The 19456-nt window shown below is 59.8% G+C and overlaps 7 protein-coding genes and 1 pseudogene across 7 annotated transcripts; 3 read left to right on the top strand and 5 right to left on the bottom strand.

Annotated features, from left to right (window-relative positions):
• Positions 1-73: 73 nt before the first annotated feature.
• Positions 74-724, bottom strand: ACA1_048260 (uncharacterized protein; the record flags this gene model as incomplete). Its single annotated transcript, XM_004333001.1, has 1 exon — positions 74-724. The coding sequence occupies one exon, from the start codon at positions 722-724 to the stop codon at positions 74-76; it is 651 nt and encodes a 216-aa protein (XP_004333049.1).
• A 686-nt stretch (positions 725-1410) lies between these two features.
• Positions 1411-5671, bottom strand: ACA1_048250 (RhoGAP domain containing protein; the record flags this gene model as incomplete). The annotated part of the gene is made up of 18 exons (XM_004333000.1): positions 1411-1464; positions 1552-1638; positions 1720-1800; positions 1879-2138; positions 2236-2313; positions 2402-2506; positions 2629-2986; positions 3074-3344; positions 3548-3681; positions 3785-3904; positions 4020-4099; positions 4187-4322; positions 4434-4655; positions 4741-4848; positions 4945-5013; positions 5182-5243; positions 5398-5493; positions 5605-5671. The coding sequence occupies 18 exons, from the start codon at positions 5669-5671 to the stop codon at positions 1411-1413; spliced, it is 2388 nt and encodes a 795-aa protein (XP_004333048.1).
• An 824-nt stretch (positions 5672-6495) lies between these two features.
• ACA1_048240 (adipose-regulatory protein (Seipin) protein) lies at positions 6496-8989 on the top strand (the record flags this gene model as incomplete). Its single annotated transcript, XM_004332999.1, has 8 exons — positions 6496-6507; positions 6743-6921; positions 7047-7178; positions 7304-7503; positions 7613-7680; positions 7795-7911; positions 8041-8138; positions 8260-8989. 8 exons carry the CDS (start codon positions 6496-6498, stop codon positions 8987-8989), a joined length of 1536 nt encoding a protein of 511 aa, XP_004333047.1.
• A 191-nt stretch (positions 8990-9180) lies between these two features.
• On the bottom strand, positions 9181-11685 carry ACA1_048230 (Dual specificity tyrosinephosphorylation-regulated kinase, putative; the record flags this gene model as incomplete). The annotated part of the gene is made up of 7 exons (XM_004332998.1): positions 9181-9696; positions 9811-10026; positions 10091-10159; positions 10243-10326; positions 10414-10616; positions 10700-11003; positions 11101-11685. Coding segments are annotated over 7 exons (1977 nt in total), but the record flags the coding sequence as incomplete, so codon positions are not given.
• Positions 11686-12810: 1125 nt separating this feature from the next.
• Positions 12811-13371, top strand: ACA1_048220 (uncharacterized protein; the record flags this gene model as incomplete). Its single annotated transcript, XM_004332997.1, has 1 exon — positions 12811-13371. The coding sequence occupies one exon, from the start codon at positions 12811-12813 to the stop codon at positions 13369-13371; it is 561 nt and encodes a 186-aa protein (XP_004333045.1).
• A 399-nt stretch (positions 13372-13770) lies between these two features.
• Positions 13771-14607, bottom strand: ACA1_048210 (ribosomal protein S5, putative; the record flags this gene model as incomplete). The annotated part of the gene is made up of 3 exons (XM_004332996.1): positions 13771-14246; positions 14320-14560; positions 14581-14607. The coding sequence occupies 3 exons, from the start codon at positions 14605-14607 to the stop codon at positions 13771-13773; spliced, it is 744 nt and encodes a 247-aa protein (XP_004333044.1).
• A 619-nt stretch (positions 14608-15226) lies between these two features.
• ACA1_048200 (proteasome endopeptidase subunit, putative) lies at positions 15227-16562 on the top strand (the record flags this gene model as incomplete). Its single annotated transcript, XM_004332995.1, has 5 exons — positions 15227-15343; positions 15423-15567; positions 15773-16014; positions 16119-16323; positions 16444-16562. The coding sequence occupies 5 exons, from the start codon at positions 15227-15229 to the stop codon at positions 16560-16562; spliced, it is 828 nt and encodes a 275-aa protein (XP_004333043.1).
• Positions 16563-16758: 196 nt separating this feature from the next.
• The window catches only part of ACA1_048190, a 3639-nt pseudogene continuing 941 nt past the window's right edge, over positions 16759-19456 (bottom strand).

Here is a 19456-nt window from a genome sequence, read left to right as displayed (position 1 = left end):
CGGCTGGGTCGTGTCTCCGCGAGGCGACGTCGCGACCGGGGCGGCCGTCGCTGACGACGACGACGAGGCGAGCTCATCGCCGGCGGCCGAGGGCGGCGGGGAGGGTGGCAGCGGGCCGCCGGGCGGGGTGGGCGGCAGCGGGCCGCGCGGGGACAACAGATTGGGCGGCCGCCGCGGCGATTTGCCTGCGACGATCGTCGAGCCCTGCCTGGGCGACACCACCTGCTGCTGCTGTGTCGACGTTGACGACGCCGACGAAGACAACGTCGACGACTCCGATGATGGCGCGTCGCCGCCGCCGGCGGCGGGCGGGTGGAGCCGGGCGAGGGCGTGGGGGCAGATCGGACGACGGCGCGCGCGGCAGCGGGGCCAGCGGGCGGGTGACGGTGCTGCCGCCGCTGGTCTGGAGAGGCCGCGTCGGCGCCGGGCCGGCGCCGGTTGTCGACGACGTCGACGAGGTTGTGGACAGAGACGAAGACAGGGAGAGCTGCTGCGGCGACGGCGACGGCGAGTGTGGGGAGGAGAAGGACTGCTGGCGGCGCACGAGGGAGGGCAGCGGGCGCGGCGGCAGCGGCGAACTGGCGGGCGACCCGGAAGCGGAGGCCGGCGGCGATGACGACGACGACGACGATGTGAAGGAGCCGGCGTTGGGCGGGAGCGGGCGGGCGAAGGCCGGGCGCGGGCCGGTGGTGGGGGCCGACGCCGGCGGCGGCTGCTGCTGCATTCGGTCTATTTCGGGCTGAAATGAAGCGGGCGCGTAAATGCAAATGAAATACAACAGTTTTGTTTCATAAGCGTAAGTGTAGTAATATTAAAACAATAGAAATGAAGGAGACGGGTGTAGTATTGAAGAAAATGAAAGAGAGAAGGGAGGAAAAATGAATGGGGGGGGGCGAAGAAAGAACGAAGCACTCTTCGTTTTATTATTGTAATAAAAAAAAACAATGAAAAAGAGCGGGCGGCGGTAAGTACCTTAGGTCTGAAGCGAACAGGGGTTTGGTAAAGGAGAACTGCACAAAGCGGTCGAAGGTCTCACGATTGGACCCAACTGCCGCCAATCCTTCCGAACTCTTTTTTGATGGCTTTGGCTAGCGAACCACAAGTCTCTTCCCCAGCACACAGCCAACGGCCCACGGAGATTAATTAGGTACTCGGTTGATTGTAGTTGGTCGGCATTCCAAATTGCGAACAGTGATTTGCTATTGGTTGGAAGGTCTGGGCTGACTTTCCCCGCAAGGAACAGTACCACCCTCACCTTCCTGTGATGCCGTGGTTGGCAGATGTAACAAGAAACTCCAAAACATGAAGCAGCACCAGGAGATGAACACTCAGGTTTTGAAGATAGGAAAGAGGTCACCCCATTACAACTGCCTTGCCACCCACCAGCGCCAGCGCCAGCGCCCCCTCCCTCTACTGTGAAGCGGTGCGCTGCTTCTCCTTGGCCTCCCTCTCTTTCTCGATTTCCTGGTGGTGGTGCAGCACGAGATCGTGGGGCGTGAGAAAGATAAAGAGAAGAAATGAAGAAGAAACGGGTGGCAGGGAAGCGCGTACGGAGAAGATGGGTTCGTAGTAGTCGATCATGATGGTGATGATGGCATTGCTCGCCTTGAAGTCTGACGTGTCGAACGGACTGGCCGCCTGTCGTGTGTGGTTGTCGTGTCGCGTGGTGAGCATCACAAAAAAAAGAATGAAACGAAACGAAAACGGAAAGCAACGCACCCTGTTGACGAGGAGGATCGGCGAGAAGACGATCGCCAAGTTGCTCGGGCTCATCAAGTTGCTCTCCTTGTGTTGCGCCACCTGAATTAAGATATTAATTTAGATATCAATAATTTAGATACCGCAATTTAGATAGGGGCGAGGGGCATAAAGACGTACGCAGCTGAGGAGCTTGAAGAGGACCTGCATGACGTAGCGGTTGGTCTCGGGCAGGGCCAAGATGAGCTTCTGCACCTGCGGCAGCAGCCGGGCCATGTTGCCGCCCGACTCCTTCTCGCCCACGACGCGGTTGCCCAGCTCGATCCACTCCGGGTAGTGGCCGTAGGTGAGCAGCGGGTCCGGCAGGTCCCGGATCCACATCTTGAGCAGGCCCGTCACGTTGTGGTCGTTCTCGCTGGCCGGCAGCACCAGCTCGTTACCTGCGCCGCCCCATCGAGTGAGTGCGTGTCGTGTGTGTGTGTGTGTGTGTGTGTGTGTGTGTGTGGCGCGTGTGTCGTGTCGTGTTGCGTGTCGTACCGAGGTCGACCAGCACTTTCTTCTTCTCGATCTCGGCGCCGCTGCCCGATTCGCGGAACAGACCCTGGACCGCCACGGCTGCGCATGCCAAAGGGGAGAGGAATTCTCGGAATGTGAGAATTCAAGCGGCGGCCTGGTATGTGGTCGTCGATGGGGGGGGGCGTACACTTGGTGAACAGGAACTCGGTGCACACGTCGACCAGATAAGGCACCGTGCGGCCCTTTTCCCGCGGGTTGTTCTTCATCAGCCTGTCCAGCGGCACTCCGAACACTGCGTGCGCACACACTCCAACCATCAGCACACGACACGACACGACACGACACGACGACGACACGACGACGACACGACAACACGACGACACGACGACACGACACACGGACGCAGATGCGAACCTTTGTACTTGGAGATGCGGTCGATGGCGTTCTGGAGTTCGGTGAGCCAGTCCTTCTTGTCGGCGAAGGTGGGGAGGATGAGGGTGTAGCGGGGCTCGTCGCGGCCGGAGATGGTGGGCACGAGCGAGGCGGCGGGCGAGGTGGAGCTCGGAATGATCTGGAATGCGTTGTAGAGGCTCGCCGTGTCCTCCAGGTCGTCCATGCGCAGGCCCTGCAGGGAGAACCGGCCGGCGAACTTGAGCTTGTTCGACGCGGCCGACGTCACGTTCAGGAACCGCAGCGCCTGGCCGGCCGACGACGTGCCGCTCTCCGTCGCAAACACGATGCAGTCGTTGAACAGCCAGAACCGGAATGTAGCCTGCATACCACACAAGAAATGCACAACATTCCACGCGTTACATTGGAATGTGGAATGAGAAAGAGTTGAGGAATGTGGGGTATGTACGCGGCCGTCGGTGGAGCCGCCCATCCACGACGACGAGGCGCCGTCTTCGCCCGGGGCCAGCGGGGCGATCATCGGGAAGGTGGCCTCGCGCAGCAGCCGGCGGGCCGGCTCGACCAGGTTGCCCTCGAACCCGCTGAGCGAGTTCTGGATGACGATCAGCCGGCGCATCTCGGCCGAGAAGTCGTTCGACGCGTCGAGCTCCTTCTCGATCTCCTTGATGGCCCTGATCACGGCCTGCAGGTGCCGGTAGTCCTGGCTCGCGTCGTCGGCGCTGCCCGCGATGATCTGCAGGCACTCGAGCAGGTCCTTGGCGTGCGTCAGCGGCGACGTCAGCAGCGACAGCAGATCACCCTGTGTGTCGTGTCGTGTCGTGTCGTGCGTTAATACACCATGTGTGTCGTGTCGTGCGGTGCGTGCGTGTGCGTTGTGTGCGGTTGAGGGGAGGGTGGTGCCTGGATGAGGGCCTTGAAGGACTTGTGCTCCATCTTCTTCTCGAGGGTGTCCTCGGCGGCGTAGTGGGAAAAGGCGAACATGGTGTAGCACTGCCACTTGTCCACCGTCGACAGCAGCTCCCGCCCCAGGCACTCGCGCGGGTGCTCCTTCAGCGCCTTCTTCACTGCCTCCCCGATCTGTCGCGTGTCGCGTGTCGTGTCGTGTGTGGTGAGTGCAATGTGTGTCGTGCGGTGTGTGCGGCGATGGTGCGAGACGAACGGTGGTGTGGAGGCTGTGGATCTGGGGGATCTGGTAGAAGATGGCCTGGCGGTCGGCTTCGGTGACCTTCTCCGCCAGCTTGGGGTCCTTCGAGCACCCGTACCCGACCGCATTCTTGTTCTGTAGTTATGATCGGAATGGATGGAATGCAACAGCGTCGCATTCCAACCAATAGATAAGCTCACAATCACAAGTTTGATTGCGCGTTGCGTTGCGTTGCGTGTTTAGAACGTACGTCGAGGATGAGGGCGAGGCGGGCCAGGTAGTTCTGCTCGAGCTTCTGCAAATTCTGGAGCGCCCTGTACCTCCGTTCCACTGTAACGATTGAGACCAATCGCGACACCGTTGATCAGCGACCGCTGTGCAACCAATCAACTGCGAGGCTAAACACCCCGAGCGTACCGGGGTCGGAGATTTCCTTGTCCATGTCCTTTTCCTTCTCCTTTTCCTTCTGCAGGCTGACCAGGGTCTTTCGCATCTTGTCCGTGTAGCCCTTGATGTCCACCGTCTTCATCGAATGCGGCTCGCTCTGCTTGCTCTGTGTGCGCCCCGCCCCCCGTCAGCACACGACATGACACGCACGACACACACATGCGACACACACACGACACACATGCGACACGCAACACGACACACACACGCAACGTACGGCGTCGGCGAGGCCGGGCCTGATCTGGTTGAGTTCGTCGACGAGCTCGTTGACCTTCTCCTGGCCGGCGAGGAGGTACTTCTCCATGGCGTCGAGGTAGCCCATGCACAGCTCCTCGGTCAGGTACTTCTGGTCGTTGCCCAGCAGCTTCTTGAACGCCACCGCCGTCTCATCCACGCTCGACTCAAAGTTCTCCTTCGCGTCCTGCTCCTCCTTCTCCGCCTGTGCGTGCGCGTGTGCGATGATGATGAGTGTGTGCCATGTCGTGTGCGGTGGTGTGTGTCGTGTGCGATGGTGTGTGTCGTACCTCGTGAAGCTTGGTCTGGTCGAGCTTCTTGGCGCCCTTGATCTTGGCCACCTTGGCCTTGGCGTTGGCATAGGCCGTCACCGTGCGGTCGTGGTCCTTCTTCGCCGCCTATTTGTTGTATCATTACCGCCCGCGATGGTCAGTCGGTCAGCTTCAGCTAAGCCGGCTAAATCAAAGGCCGCGGCGGATTGGTCGAGGGCGCACCTCGGCCTCGGTGAGGTCCTGCTGGACCACCAGGAACGGCGTGTTGACGTACTTGGTCAACGCACGATCCTGTTTGCCGTGTGTGTGTGTGTGTGTGTGTGTGTGTGTGTGTGTGTGTGTGTGTGTGTGTGTGTGTGTGTGTGTGTGTGTGTGTGTGTGTGTGTGTGTGTGTGTGTGTGTGTGGTCAGTTGATCGTTTGTTGGTTGGGCGAGTGCTGGGGCACAAGGCGCGTTTTACAGCTTTGTCGCGGTCATCCTGGAGCGAGGACCAGAACTCGCCGATCTTCTGCCACGTCGCACCTGGGAGCACCGACACACGGACACACACACACACACACACACACCACACGACACACACCACACACACACACACGACACACACGACAGAGGTGCGACAAGGATGACGTCAGCAACGACAAGGACAAAGCAAAGGCGCGAGGCGCAGTAGGAGTACCGAGAGCGGCAGCCTCGGGGTCGTCGTCGATCAGGAGGAAGGTCTTGCCGATCTCGCCGAACGATTCGGCCATCGACCGCGCGCCATCAATGCTCACTACATCGATCGGTCGTGTCAGTCAACCCAAAGCCACAACAATTTGGAGAATGTAACGCGCGCATTCTTGTGTGGTTGAGTAGTGAGTGTTGAGGAGAGGGCCTCACTCACCTTCGTTGGTCTTCTCGAGGTTGTTGATGCGCTTGATGAGCTGCTTCTCCTTGAAGAAAGTCCTCATCTCCATCAACCTCTGCAGCGCACGGTTGGCATCACCAGCACCACTCATATCAGCATCACCCTCACCGTCAGGTCCATTGCAGCACACCGCCGCTACGTCGACGTAGGGGCGACGCCTCACACTACTCTTCTCCATCTTCATCTACGTTTGTAGAAAGATCTTGGCTTCCATGTTCATCTTTCAGCTTCTACTCGATGCGGTGAAGGGGGGGGGAGCTGGGGAGGGAAGAGGGGCACCTGGCTGTGTTTCTCGAGTTCGATTTCTTCATCGGGCTGGGCCTCGTCGGGGCGCCGCACGGTCGGCGACGAACGCGTCAGCGAAGTAAACATCTTGTTGTTCTCTCCTCCTTGTAGCACTACCTCGCTTCAGCTGTTCGATCCATTTGATTGGAGGGGGGGGGAAAGAATCGCGTAGCGTCATGCATTTGTTGCGACTCTGGAGACATCATTCGATACTAAATTCAAGGGGGCTGCAAGATGTGCAGCCCAACCACCAATCAATCCAAAAATAAAATAAAAAGGCCACAAAAATAGTGAGGCGTACCAAAATATACACAAGTACAGCGATCTCTCACCTCTCGATGCGTCGGTTGGGTAGATCTAGAAACTGGGGTGCTGGGTTGCCAGAAAGGAGCTCCCCAGTTATGATAATCAGAGAGAAACTGGTTGCTCTCTTCTTGGTCCTTGGGTTGCCCCAAGGTTTTCAGAGCCTTAATTAATTTTGTGTCGGCAATAAATTTCTTGAGAAAGAAAAGAAAAGAAAAGAGTTTTTAAAACTCTAGTTTGCATTATCTGTATTGAATCGGCAGCTACTGCCGTACAGCCATGGCCCCTGCAGTACAAATCCCCTCTTTGTAATGCTCCTTTTGTTGGCAAATATATTTTGTAATTTTTAGCCTCGCGATTGCCGGGTTACCCCAGATACTCATTTCATCTAATTAATTTAACCTCGTTAGCCCCTTCTTCGAAGGCCGGCACTCGATCTGCTCATCTCTCCATTTAATCTTCTTATTTTAAATTAATAATCAAAATACTTATTACTCTGTGCTCGCGATTTGATCTTGCAAAAAAGGTGGTGGAGCGGCTGGTCGGGTGGGCGACCGGCGTCGTGGGGCGGCTGGCGGAGTGGTTCGTCGGCCACCTCGGCCGCGCCGTCCGCTGGGTCGGCCGCCAGGCGCGCACCTTCGTGGAGCCGCTACTCGAGCCCCTCCGCCTCCTCTACGCCTTCATCGCCGCCCGCATCGGCACCTGGTACCCACCACCGCCACCACTTGCTGACGTGGCGCCACGGCAGCAAAGGCTGACGCACGACACGACACGACACGGACACGACACGACACGACACGACACGACCAACGACACGACACGACACGCAGGATACTGGCGCTGGTGCTGATGGTGGTCTACTGCGCGGTGGCGGCGGCCGTGGCGGTGGTCCTCTATCTCTTCCTCTACCACAACTTCGTGCCCATCATCGCCTTCCACAAGCCCGTCTACTTTGACTTTACGTACAGCGCACGACACACGCCGCACGCACCGCACGCACCGCACGCACCGCACACACACACGCACACACGCACCGCACGCACCGCACGCATTCCACGCATTTCTGGTGGCTGACGTGGCCACGCAGGCGCGCTGAGCCGTGGGCGGTGGCGGACTTTGCGGACAAGTGGTCGCCGTCGGGGCGGCCGCAGGGCGTCGACCACCTTCGGGCCGGCGGCAGCGGCGGCGGGCCGACCGTGGTGGCCACGCCGGTCCTGTCGCCCGGCCACCTCTACGACTTTGCGCTCGACCTCCAACTCCCCGAATCACCCATCAACGACCGAATCGGTAATCACACGACACACACGACACGACACGACACACACACGCACGACACGACACACAACACGACACGCGGTTGTGCATACCATTCATTCTTGGCGTTATTGTCGAACAGGAATGTTCATGGTGACGCTGTCCCTGTACTCGTGGAACGGCGATCTGTTGGCCAACTCGTCACGGCCCGTACGCAACGCAACGACACGACACACACCGCACATGACACGACACACAGCTGACGTGGCACACGACACGCAACGCACAACACGACACGCACCACAGTGTCGTGTTCGGTACAAGACGGATCTGCTGCAGAAGATGTGGACCGTCTTTTGGTCGGTGCCGCTCGTGCTGGGCCTCATGGAGGAGAAGCAGGCCTTCCGCCTCGAACTCCTCTCCAACTACATCGACACCCACGTACGCACGACACGACACGCGACACGACACACGCCAATCGCGCACGACACACGACACGACACACGCCAATCGCACACGACACACGACACGTGACACGCGCTGATATGTGACGACGTGGCGCGCGCGCAGGCGGCCCCGTTCGGGTACGCCACGGTGGCGCTGTCGCATCGCGAGCTGGAGGTCTACTCGGCCGAGCTCCACATCGAGGCCCGTCTCTCCGGCATCAGGTCTGAACCTCGCCGCACGACACACGACACACGCCACACACTCGTCCTAACCGCACACACGACACGACACGACACGACACGACACGACACGACACGACACGACACGACACGACACGCACAGCTATTTCTGCTACTACTGGTTCTTCACGGCGATGGCGGTGTTCGTGCCGCTCATCTTCCTGGCCGAGACGTGGCTCATCATCCTCACCTGGCTCGTCATCTACTTCCTCCTCCCCGCCGTCGCCCCCTCGACCGTCCCCCTCCCCGCCCCCTCCGCTCCCCTCCCCGCCCCGCGCGCCGCCCCCGTCTCGCCGGCCGAGCGACGGCGACGGATTGCCGGCATCGGGCGGGCCAACGAGGCGGCCGCCGCCACGGTGGCTGCGGCTGCGGCGCCGCTGGCAGTGCTCGAGGAGCTGGGCCACGAGGCCCGCTCGCCCGCCCTCCCGCGCCAGGGCGACGGCGACGACGACCGGCGACGCGCGCAGGAGGACGACGACGATGATGTGGCGCTGCAGGAGCTGCTCGAGAGGGAGATCGCGCGGAAGCTGAAGGCGGTCGAAGAGGAGGAGGAGGAGGAAGATGATGGTGATGATGATGAAGAGGAGGAAGAAGACGAGGACACGGGGGCGGGCGTGTTCCCGCGCCTCCGGCGGCGGCGGCCACGACGGGCTGCGGTGGCCGCCGCGCAGCTGGAGGGTGCCACCCTCACCCCGCCGACCAGCGACGCCGAAGGCGACAGCGACGCAGGCGACGACGACGAGCGAACATCAGCCGCCGCCGCCGCGACAACACCGACGACGCTCGCGCAAGCGGCCGAGGCCGACACGGAAGACAAGACGAAGCTCGACTGACGCCCCAACGAAGAAGAAAGAAGTGAGGGCCACGGCTCGGAAGAGGAGGAGGAAAAAGAAGATTCATTTTTGAGGGGAGGCGCGTAATGTAAGCTGTACATCTCTCGGTTTCGTTCAGTTCGTTGTTGTAGTTGGGTGTGTGTCGTGTCGTGTGTCGTGTGTCGTGCTGCACGTGTGCGTGTGTCGTGCGTTCACTCCATCATCATGTTGTGTCCGCCGCGTTCGCGTTCGAGCGCGGCCGCGGTGACGTGCGGCCCCGACACGGACAGGTTGTGGTGCACACTCACCGCCGCTGCCGCCGATGTCGATGAAGGTGGCGGCTCGTCGCCCTCGTCCGCGTCCATCCACATCGGCGTGCGCCGCGACGGCACCACCGGCGACGACGCCGACAGGAGGCCGTGCATGCCGAACGGCGGCCGCGGCGCGTGCGGCGAGCCAGCGCCGGCGGCAACGACTGGCGAGGCGGCGACAGAGCCGGGCAGTAGTGGGGGCGGGGGCTGGGGCTGTGGCTGCAGTTTGAAGAAGTCGTGGTTGAGGGCCTCGAGCGGGGTGATGCGCTTGGTCGGGTCGTAGGCGAGCATCCGCTCGATGAGGTTCTTGAACACGTAGTAGTCCTCCACCCCGTGGCCCTCCTCGCCCCGTCGCCGCCCGCCCGGACCGCCGATGTCCACCCCCAGCAGACTGTGCAGCGGACGCGCCCGCCAGCCCTGCATGACACGACGCACGACGCACGACACGACACACGCGCGTTAGACACCGCACACGGCACGACACGCACGGCGTGACACGACATGGCACGACACGACACGCACGGCACGCACCTGTGTGTGTTTGAGTTTGTAGGTCCAGGTTTCGTTCTTTTTGCGGAAGCCGAAGAAGCGCTTGGCCTTGGGGCTGCGGAGGACCATCTGCTCGGGCGGGAGGCCCAGCACCTCCGAGATCTTGGTCAGCTGGTCGAGCTCGTTCTCGCCCGCGAACAGCGGCTCCCCCGTGTGCATCTCCACCAGGATGCAGCCCAACCCCCACATATCGATCGCCTGCACAATGCCCCCGCACCCACCGATGAGGAAACGCGCGAGGAGGGGGCGGGCGGGGGCGTACCGTGCTATAGTCCAACTCCAGCAGCACTTCTGGAGACCTATAGAATCGGCTCTGTATATATTTGTACACCTGCCAGAGGAGTGGGGGTGGGGGCGCCGTGTCACTTCTGGGTCTCCGGGGGGGGCTGGAGCGAAGGGGCGGGGGGGGCGTACTCGTTGCTGCGTGTGGCAGGAGGAGCCAAAATCGATGAGCTTGATCGCGCTCCATTTCGGGTTTCGCAGAAGAATATTTTCTGGCTGCTCGCCGCACACGCCACGCGTCAGAAGGGGGCGGGCGGGGGCGGGGGCGGGCGGAGGGGGCGGGAGGGGGCGGGCGGGGCGTACCTTGAGGTCGCAGTGGATGATGTTGACTTCGGAGGTGGAGAGAAAGTAGAGGGCGGTGAGCACCTGCTGGGCGAACTTGCGGATGAGGTTGAGCGACACGCCGTGGAAGTTGGTCGTCCGCAGCAGGTCGTACAGGTTGTACGACAGCAGCTCAAACACCAGACACAGGTGGTTGTGGTGCACAAAGTGGTCCAGCATCCTCACTATTCACGCGTGTGTCAGTGCGTGCGGTCAGCGCGTGCGATCAGCGCGTGCGATCAGCGTGTGCGGTCGGCGTGTGTCGTACCGATAAAGTACTGGTCGTCGGGGTCGCGTTGGTTCATGAGCTTGAGGAGCTTGATCTCGATGAGGGCCTGGTTGTAGAAGGGCTTCTTGTTTTTGATGATCTTGATGGCGACGGCCTCCTGCTTGGCCCGGTCCCAGGCCTTGATGACCTGCCCGAACGAGCCCTTGCCCAGCAGCTGCTGCACCTCGTAGCGCCCGTTGCTGAACGCCTCGCCCGGCTTGATCACGTAGTCGGCGTTCTCGTCGTCGTGGCCGTCGTTGTACTTCACCTCCGCCGTCGTCGCCGTCTTCTTCGCATAATACACCTACAAGCGCGATGTGAGGAATGCAACACGCCATGTGAGGAATGCAACACACTATGTGAGGAATGCAACACGCGGGGTGGGGGGAATGTGTGTGAACCTCGTTGATGCGCTTGTAGGTGTTGATGAGGTCGACGCTGAGCTTGAAGAGCGGGGCGGCCTTGGGGTCGCGATAGGCCGCCACGCCGCCCGCCATCGGGCCGCCCACCGCCGACGCGCCAGCCATGTGCGGCTGCGGCATGTGGTGGTGGTGCTGCTGTTGGTGTTGTGGGTGAACAAGGTGGTGATGGTGGTGGTGCTGGGCCAGGCCGCCGAACGACGGCGAAGTCGAAGTCGACGACGACGGCGATGACGTGGCAGCGGCGCCCCCGCCCAGGGGCGAGGGCTTACGTGGCAGGCAGCCGCCGCCGCCGCCGACGGGGGCGCCGGTGCTGTGGGTGGCGGGTTGGGGCGGCCAGGCGGGAGGCGGGAAGGAGGGGATGGGCGGGAGTCGGATCTGGAGGGCGGGATTATTGGTGCCGCCGCCGCCGCCGGCATTGCTGGAATGGGATCGCTGCCGATGCTGCTGCTGCTGCTGTTGGAGATGGGGCTGGGGGTGGGGATGGATGGCGCTGCCGCCACCGGTGGTGGTGGATGTGCCAGGCTGGCGATAGCCCGCTCCGAATCCGACCCGGGGCGTCGCTGCTGAATTTTCGAACAATGATTCAATTGGGAGGGGGGATGATTGGGATGAGATGAGCTAAGTTCTTGTAATTTGTGACCAAAGATCTGAAAAGATGGCTCGATGGAAAGCAATTTAAATCAAAAAACAAATGATAACGAGATTGAAAAGAACAAAGACGAGGGGCGATGTGAAGGTACCTTCTATCTCCATGGCGAGTGTGTAGAAAGAGGGGGGAGATTAGAACCAGCAAGGGGAGCTTTGCCTCATCTAAGTGTGCACATTAACACGATCACACACCACCAAAGAGAGCGAGATTTGTTGGTCAACCAGGACAATGCGAACCAGGTGGCGCTTATTAAAACGATAATAAATACTAATAAAAATCAATAAAATGCAAAATAAAGGTTGGGCCAAGATGCTTGATGGTAATTGAGCAAAATTGGCCTTGGCGTGGGTAGCAACAGTGCAATTGGGCGTACGTACGGATGTGGGACGTGGCAGGAGGAACAGGGAAGAGTTGGCAGGGCGTAGAGACTGGGATGGGCGATGAATGCAGAGGGGGGACTGGATGCGTAGGGCAGATGGAGAGAGGAGGGAAATCAAAGCAGATCTCCAGCTGGTAGAGGAAGGCGCAGCACGTGGTAAATCGAAAAGAAAAGAAAAGTCGATTTCGTTTCAGATGGCGATGATCCGTTGGTGCCTCTCTCTATCTTTGGCAAGATGATCCCACCTTCTCCTCTTCTTCTCCTACTGTTACGCCAGCTGTATCGTCGCCTCGCCTTCTCGCGCAGAGATCACCGTCGAGTAGCGACAGTTGTTGGCAACCTCGTCGACACTTCGGCCTCGCAACGGCGGGGGGGGGTAGAGGGGGTGGGCTGGACCCAATGGGAGGCGGGCGAGGAAACTCGCACCAGGCCAGCAACGCGAGACGTCGAAAAGACAACCGCGCGAAAGGGAACTGGCCGTTCATCTCTCTTGAAAGAAGAACAAGAAGAGAAGGAGAAGGAGGAAGGATCGAAGGACTCTCGAGGCTCTTCATCAATCTCTCTGCGCAGAGCAGTATTATTATTTTTGAGGATTATTTTTACACGACCGCTCGCTCTCGCATTCGCTCAATTAATCGATTGATCGGCAGCAACAGCAACAATGGAGAAGGACAATGAGCACAAGGAGAAGGTGGAGAAGGTGAAAAAGGAAAAGAAGGAGAAGAAGGTCAAGAAGGAGAAGGCGTCAGGCGAGAAGAAGGAGAAGAAGGAGAAAAAGCCAAAGAAGGAGAAGAAGGAGAAGAAATCGAAAGAGGGAGCAGCCCCTGCGGCCGCCTCGAGCGATGCTACACCAGGAAGCGAACACCACGCCGCCGACGATCACCATCACGATGGCGCGCTGGGCGGAGCCGATTCGTCCGTGCATGCGCCACCACCGCTCAACGCGAAGCCCAAGAAGAGCATCCTCAAGAAGGAGGGCGAGCAGAACGATGATCGCAAGGGCCTGACCGTGGCCGGCCTCGAAACGGTCCCAGAACCGGAGCATGCCGACAAGCCCAAGAAGGAGATCGTGCTCGAAGGCAAGAAGGGCATCGTGCGCAAGAACCTCGGCGAGGGAGGCGCGCTCAAGGCCAAGAAGGCGCCAGTCGAGGCCTCGTCGTCGTCCTCGAGCGGTGCCGCGGCCCCCAACCCCAAGAACGTCATCACCAAGCGAGCCAAGTAGGCAGCGAGCAGAAGAAACAAAGGAAAAGATGGAAGGTGTGCGATGATGGATGGCGGGTTCTCTTTCGTATACGCGGCTACAAGCGCGAGGTTGCACGATCAGGTCGAAGCGAGCGAATGAAGGAAATGTAGGAGGAGGCATTGTGTAAAATTACATCATAAAAAATCACAAACAATAAATAAATTCCAAAGATCGACTCACCAGGGCGGATGGAGTTGCCAATTCCACATCCAAAGAGTCTCTTGGGCTTCTTCACCTTCAACATCAGAGACAAAGCGCACCTAGAGACTACAGGGTTGTTTTGATGTAAAGCTCAAATGGTTTTATTCACCGTTGAGAGAGCAGGAGTGTTTTTGGCTTTTTGTGATTGTGTTTCGTTTTGTCCAGCTGCTTGCGGCTCTAGTCCCTCTCGTGACGAGCCTGCTTCTCCTCAGCGGCGTGCTTCTCACCGTACGAGGCGAGGAAGTCGGTGTTGGCGTGGTAGAGGTCCTTCTGGAACTTGCCAGTCTTCCACAAGTCGGGCGTGAGGAACTGGTAGGTCTTGGTGATGGCGAAGAAGGTGGCCTTGGCGAAGTTGCCGAGGGTGGCAGTGTGGCCCGAAGACGACGTGAACACGTCCTCGATACCGGCGAACTGCAGCATCTTCTTGGGGACCTGCGAGGCGACGAGGCCGGTACCCTTGGGGGCGGGGATGAGGCGCACGCGGATCGAGCCGCACTTGCCGGTCACCTTGACGGGGACGGTGTGGGGCTTGCCGATGAAGTTACCCCAGTAACCACGCCTCACGGGCACGACGGCCAGCTTCGCGAGGATGATGGCGGCACGGATGGCGGTGGCCACTTCCTTCGAGCACTTGACACCGAGACCGACGTGGCCTGGAGAGAAGGGAATTAATTAGACCAGAGTTGAAGGGCAATCGATTTCTTATGTTGACATGTGTTGCCGTACCGTTGAAGTCACCAACGACGACGAAAGCCTTGAAGCGAGTCCTCTGACCGGCACGGGTCTGCTTCTGGACGGGCATGATCTTGAGCACCTCGTCCTTGAGGCCAGAGACGAACTGATCGATGATTTGGTACTCCTTGACGGGGAGAGAGTAGAGGTAGATCTGCTCGAGCTTGGTCACCTTGCCGGACTTGACGAGACGGCCGAGCTTGGTGGCGGGCACCCAGTGCTCCTTCTCCTCACCCTTCTCGCGACGGGGACCACCGCGGCCGCGGCCACGACCGCCGCCATCACCTCCACGTCCACGACCACCTTCACCGCGACCACGGCCCCTGCCGCCGAAGCCACGCTCACCAGTACCCCTCCCACCTCTCTGTTCGGCCGAAGCGGTGTCAGCCATTTGCTAATGGGGTCGTCGATCGATTCGAATGTGGGGCGGCATCCACAGTTTTGTTGTAGAAGAAGAGAAGAGGGGAGAGAACGTTCTAGATTAGCTTGTGAAATCATTGACAAGAGAGACCCCAGCCAAAGGGGGATGGACGATGCAAGAGGGCGAGTAGTACGGTGCACGTACATCAGATACTCACGATGGAAGAGAGAAAGAAAGAAGGAGAGAGAAGGTTGCCCGCCGGCCAAATACCAAGCCTTTACCTGCCGGATCGATCCCGGATTTCTCCCGGCACGAATGATAGCCTTAAGGTGGCGATGTGACTGTAAAATATTTGGCATTATTTATATTTCTTGGCTGGAAATAACCGGCCATTTGAGCCACGCAAAGTAGGGGTGGCGAGCAGAGAGACAGCAAACACAGAGCTGGTGGCCAATCTCGAAACTCGAGTTGGATTGGCGTGAGCGTGAGAGAGTAGATCTCACATCTCAATTGCTAGCAAAAGAAAGATATTCAGCCAACATGGCCACGGCGGCACTCAATCTCGACTTCCTCGACTTGCCCAGCGAGCGTGAGGACAACCAGCTTCAAAATGAGGTGCTGGACGTAGACAGATTCACTCTGCCTGCTGTCAGCAACGTACGCCCTTCATCTTTAGACACACAGTCGTATTGGCACTCTTCTGCTCCATCTCATCTTGCCCCTTCCATTTCCCCAGCCCGCCTCCTTCCTTACCGATACTTTCCAAGAGACCCAAGCCGAGCCCATCAAAATGCTGCACGGAACCACTACCCTCTCCTTTGTCTTCCAGGGTGGCATCGTTGTCGCTGTCGACTCTCGTGCCACGCAAGGAACCTACATTGGTACGTCGATCTCCATTCTTTGGCCGGGGGGGGGCAGTGTAGTGCCATATCTTCTTATCTTCTTATCTTCTTATCTTCACAGCATCTTATCTTTTTATCAATCCTCTACACAAATCTTCGATCACCGCTTTGATTCTTCTTCTTTTCTGTCTCTACATGTTGCTGATCCATCCTCCAATCAATCTCTCTCCCCGCGGCACAACAGCCTCGCAGTCAGTGCAGAAGGTGATCAGGATCAACCCCTTCCTTCTGGGCACCATGGCCGGTGGTGCCGCCGATTGCTCCTACTGGGAGCGCGAGCTCGGCAGGAGGACGCGACTCTACCAGCTGCGCAACAAGGAGCGCATGACCGTCGCCGCCGCCTCCAAGGTCCTCTCCAACATCCTCTACTACTACCGCAACCAGGGCCTCTCCGTCGGCTCCATGATCTGCGGCTGGGACAAGCGGGTATACTCCCTCTCCTCTCCTCGCGGGTCGTGTCGCGTGTGCGGTGTGCGTGTTGTGTGTCGTGTGTCGTGTGTGCTGACGGGTGCGGTGTTTTTGCGTGGCAGGGTCCCAACATCTTCTACGTGGACAGCGACGGCACACGCCTGAAGGGCGACAAGTTCTCGGTGGGCTCGGGCGGCACCTACGCCTATGGTGTGATGGACGCCGGCTACCGCTTCGACCTCACCGTCGAGGAGGCCTGCGAGCTCGGCAGGCGCGCCATCTTCCACGCTGCCCATCGCGATGCCTACTCGGGCGGTACCATCAACGGTAAGCCCCCCTCCTCGCTCGCGCGCGTGTCGTGTCGTTTCGTGGGCGTGTGTCGTGTCGTGTCTCATTATGTGTGCGTGTCGTGTCTCATTATGTGTGCGTGTCGTGTCGTGCGGCCAGTGTATCACATTTCGGAGCAGGGCTGGAAGCACATCTCGGCGCAGGACAGCAACGACCTCTACTACGAGCAGTACGGCCTGGCGGCCAGGGAGAAGGCCGAAAAGGAGATGAACGAGTGAAGCACGTAAGTAGCGCTTGTAGAGGGGTTGATGTGAATAGATCGTCTTCATGCACAAGCCAGCTCTCTCTTCCTCTCTTCCTCTTTCTCTCTACACGCTCGTCATCACCTTCTTCGACACTTTGGTGAAGTTTTTGTCTCTCTACACGCGCACGCGTAGTGGCTCGTCGTCTTCTCGAAGAAGAAGATGAAGGCGGCTACGCGGTGGCGGTGGTGGTGATGATGGACTTGACGAGGTCCTTCTTGTTGACCTTGCCCATGGCGTTGCGGGGCATCTGGGCCAGCGCGAGCAGCTTGCGGGGCACCTTGTACCCGCTCATCCTGTCCTGGCACCACTCCTTCAGCGCCCCCAGCTCCAGCTCCTTCTCGCCCTGCACCGCCATCATCATCATCATTTGTCATCACCAGGGAAAAGGTGGTGTATGTAATGTGTGTCGTGTCGTGTCGTGTCGTGTCGTGTCGCGTCGTGTCGCGTCGTGTCGTGTGTGGTGTACCTGCTTGAGCACGACGACGGCGGTGATGGTCTGGCCGAAGGAGGGGTCGGGCAGGCCCACGACGGCGCACTCGGCGATGGCCGGGTGCTCCAGCAGCACGCGCTCGACATCCAGCGCACTGCGACATACGACATACGACACACACGCGACACACGCGATGCCACATAAATAAAGAAGACGACACGACACGACCAGCGACACGACACGACACGCGCGCAGCCGTCGAGGAGGCGGACCTGATCTTGTAGCCGCCCGATTTGAGGATGTCGACGCTGGAGCGGCCGAGAATGCGGATGACGCCGCTCTCGTCGACGTACTCGGCGATGTCGCCCGTCTTGAACCACCCGTCGTTCGTGAACTCCTTGGCCGTCGCCTCCGGATTCTTCCAATACCTGCGTACCACGTCATCAACACGCGACACGACACGACACGCACACGACACACACGACACGACACGACACACAACGACGATGATGAGGTGTACGCACTCCTTAAAGACGGCGGGGCCGGTCACCTGCAGGTCGCCCGACACGCCGTGTTCGGTGGTGGCCGCCGAGGCTGCCGCCTGGCCCTCGGCCGCCGCCGGCAAAATGCGGACCTACCACCGCGTCGCGTCGCGTCATTTTAGCTCCGATTGGCCCCGGTGGGTGGTTGGGGGGGGGGCAAAGTTAGTTACGTCGACGTAGCTACCTTGTATCCGGGAAGGGGCGTGCCCACGCAGCCGGGCCGCCGCTGGCCGTGGAGCGGGTTGGAGATGGCCATGCCGAACTCGGTCATGCCGTACCGCTCCAGCAGCAGGTGCCCACTGATCTCCTGCCACCGCGCCATGATCGTCTCTGCGCGTGTGCGATTGTGCGTGTGTGTGTGTGCGATTGTGTGCGTGTGCGATTGTGCGTGTGCGTGTGCGGTGAGATGGACGGGTGGTGGGCAATGAGGGGGGTGGGGGGTGGGGTACCGGGGAGAGCGGCAGAGCCGGAGACCATGAGGCGGAAGTGGCGGCAGGCGTCGGTGGCGTGGCGCTGCTGCTCGGGCGTCATCTGGTCGTAGGCCTCGATCAACTTGGCTGCGCGATTGGGGAGTGGGGCGTCCAATGTAAGATCTCATGACACGACACGCGTGTGGCACGACAAACGACACACACGGCACGACACACACGACACGCGCGCGAAGAACTCACCGTAGACGGTGGGTACGGCCATGAAGAGGGAGAGCTGCGGTTGGGTGGTGTCGGTGAAGCGCCGCCAGACGGCCGACGCGTCGAACTTGCTCATCATCTCGCACTTGGCCCCGGACCACAGCGCGCTGGTCAACACCTGGCAGCACGACACGACACGACCAACGACACGACCAACGACACGACACATCGTGTATCGAATAAGAACGCGTTCCGTGGCACGACACACGCGGCACGACGCGACACGCAAACGTACGGCGATGATGCCGTGGACGTGGTGGAGCGGGAGGACGTTGAGGATGTGGTCGTCCGGGGTCCAGCCCCAGGCGTCGACCAGGGCCGACACCTGCGCCTCCACGTTGCGGTGCGTCGTGTACACACCCTTGGGCCGCCCCGTCGTACCGCTGGTACCGGTACCCCCCAAATCATCATCAGCAGCACCGCACCGCACCGCACGACACGACACACGGCACGGCACGGCACGCACGGCACGGCACGACACGCACCTGGTGTAGACGATGTGGGCGCCCCTGTCTAGGTCGACGTCGAAAAACGAGGGCTCGAGCTCCTGTGGAGGCGCAGGGTGGGGGGTGGCGGCGGTTAAGATGGCGGCTGACGACCGGGGTGGGGGGGGGCGTATATGTACGGCCGGCCGGGCGGGGAAGAGCTGCGGCGCGAGCGTGAGTACCGGCACGTTCAGCCGGCGCGCGATGGGCTCCACCAGCTGCTCGAACCTATAATTTATTTATTTATATATATAGTTATATTGCCATATTTAGTTACATGTGGTTTATATGTTTATATATCTTTATAAAAGGGGTGTGTGTCGTGTCGTGTGCGGGGGCGTGCGCCGTACGTGGGATGGATGACGACGGCCGACGCCTCGCTGTTGCTGATGACGTACTCCACCTCGGGCCCCGGATGATGCACCCCGATCGGCACCGCCACGCCACCGGCGCTCTGAAGAAGAAGAAGAAGAAGAAGCAGCAGAAGAGTGAGAATAATGTAACGAGGATGATGAAGTTGATGAAGTTGATGGTGGTGATGAAGGTGGTGGTGATGATGATGGCGAACCCAGATGCCCCATTGGGTGGCGACGTAGGAGTAGTCGGCGGGACACAAGAACGCCACGCGGCCCCCCTTCATGTCCTTCTCCGGCGCCACTCCCCTGCGTGTGCCGCACGACACGCACACACATGCCGTGAGGTGGGCCAGTCACATGCCGTG

This window comes from Acanthamoeba castellanii (assembly GCF_000313135.1).
Source record: "Acanthamoeba castellanii str. Neff unplaced genomic scaffold scf7180000084582, whole genome shotgun sequence".
NCBI classification, from domain to species: Eukaryota; Discosea; order Longamoebia; family Acanthamoebidae; genus Acanthamoeba; species Acanthamoeba castellanii.
Note: the sequence above shows the minus strand (reverse complement) of the source record. Positions and strands in the feature narration are given on the sequence as shown.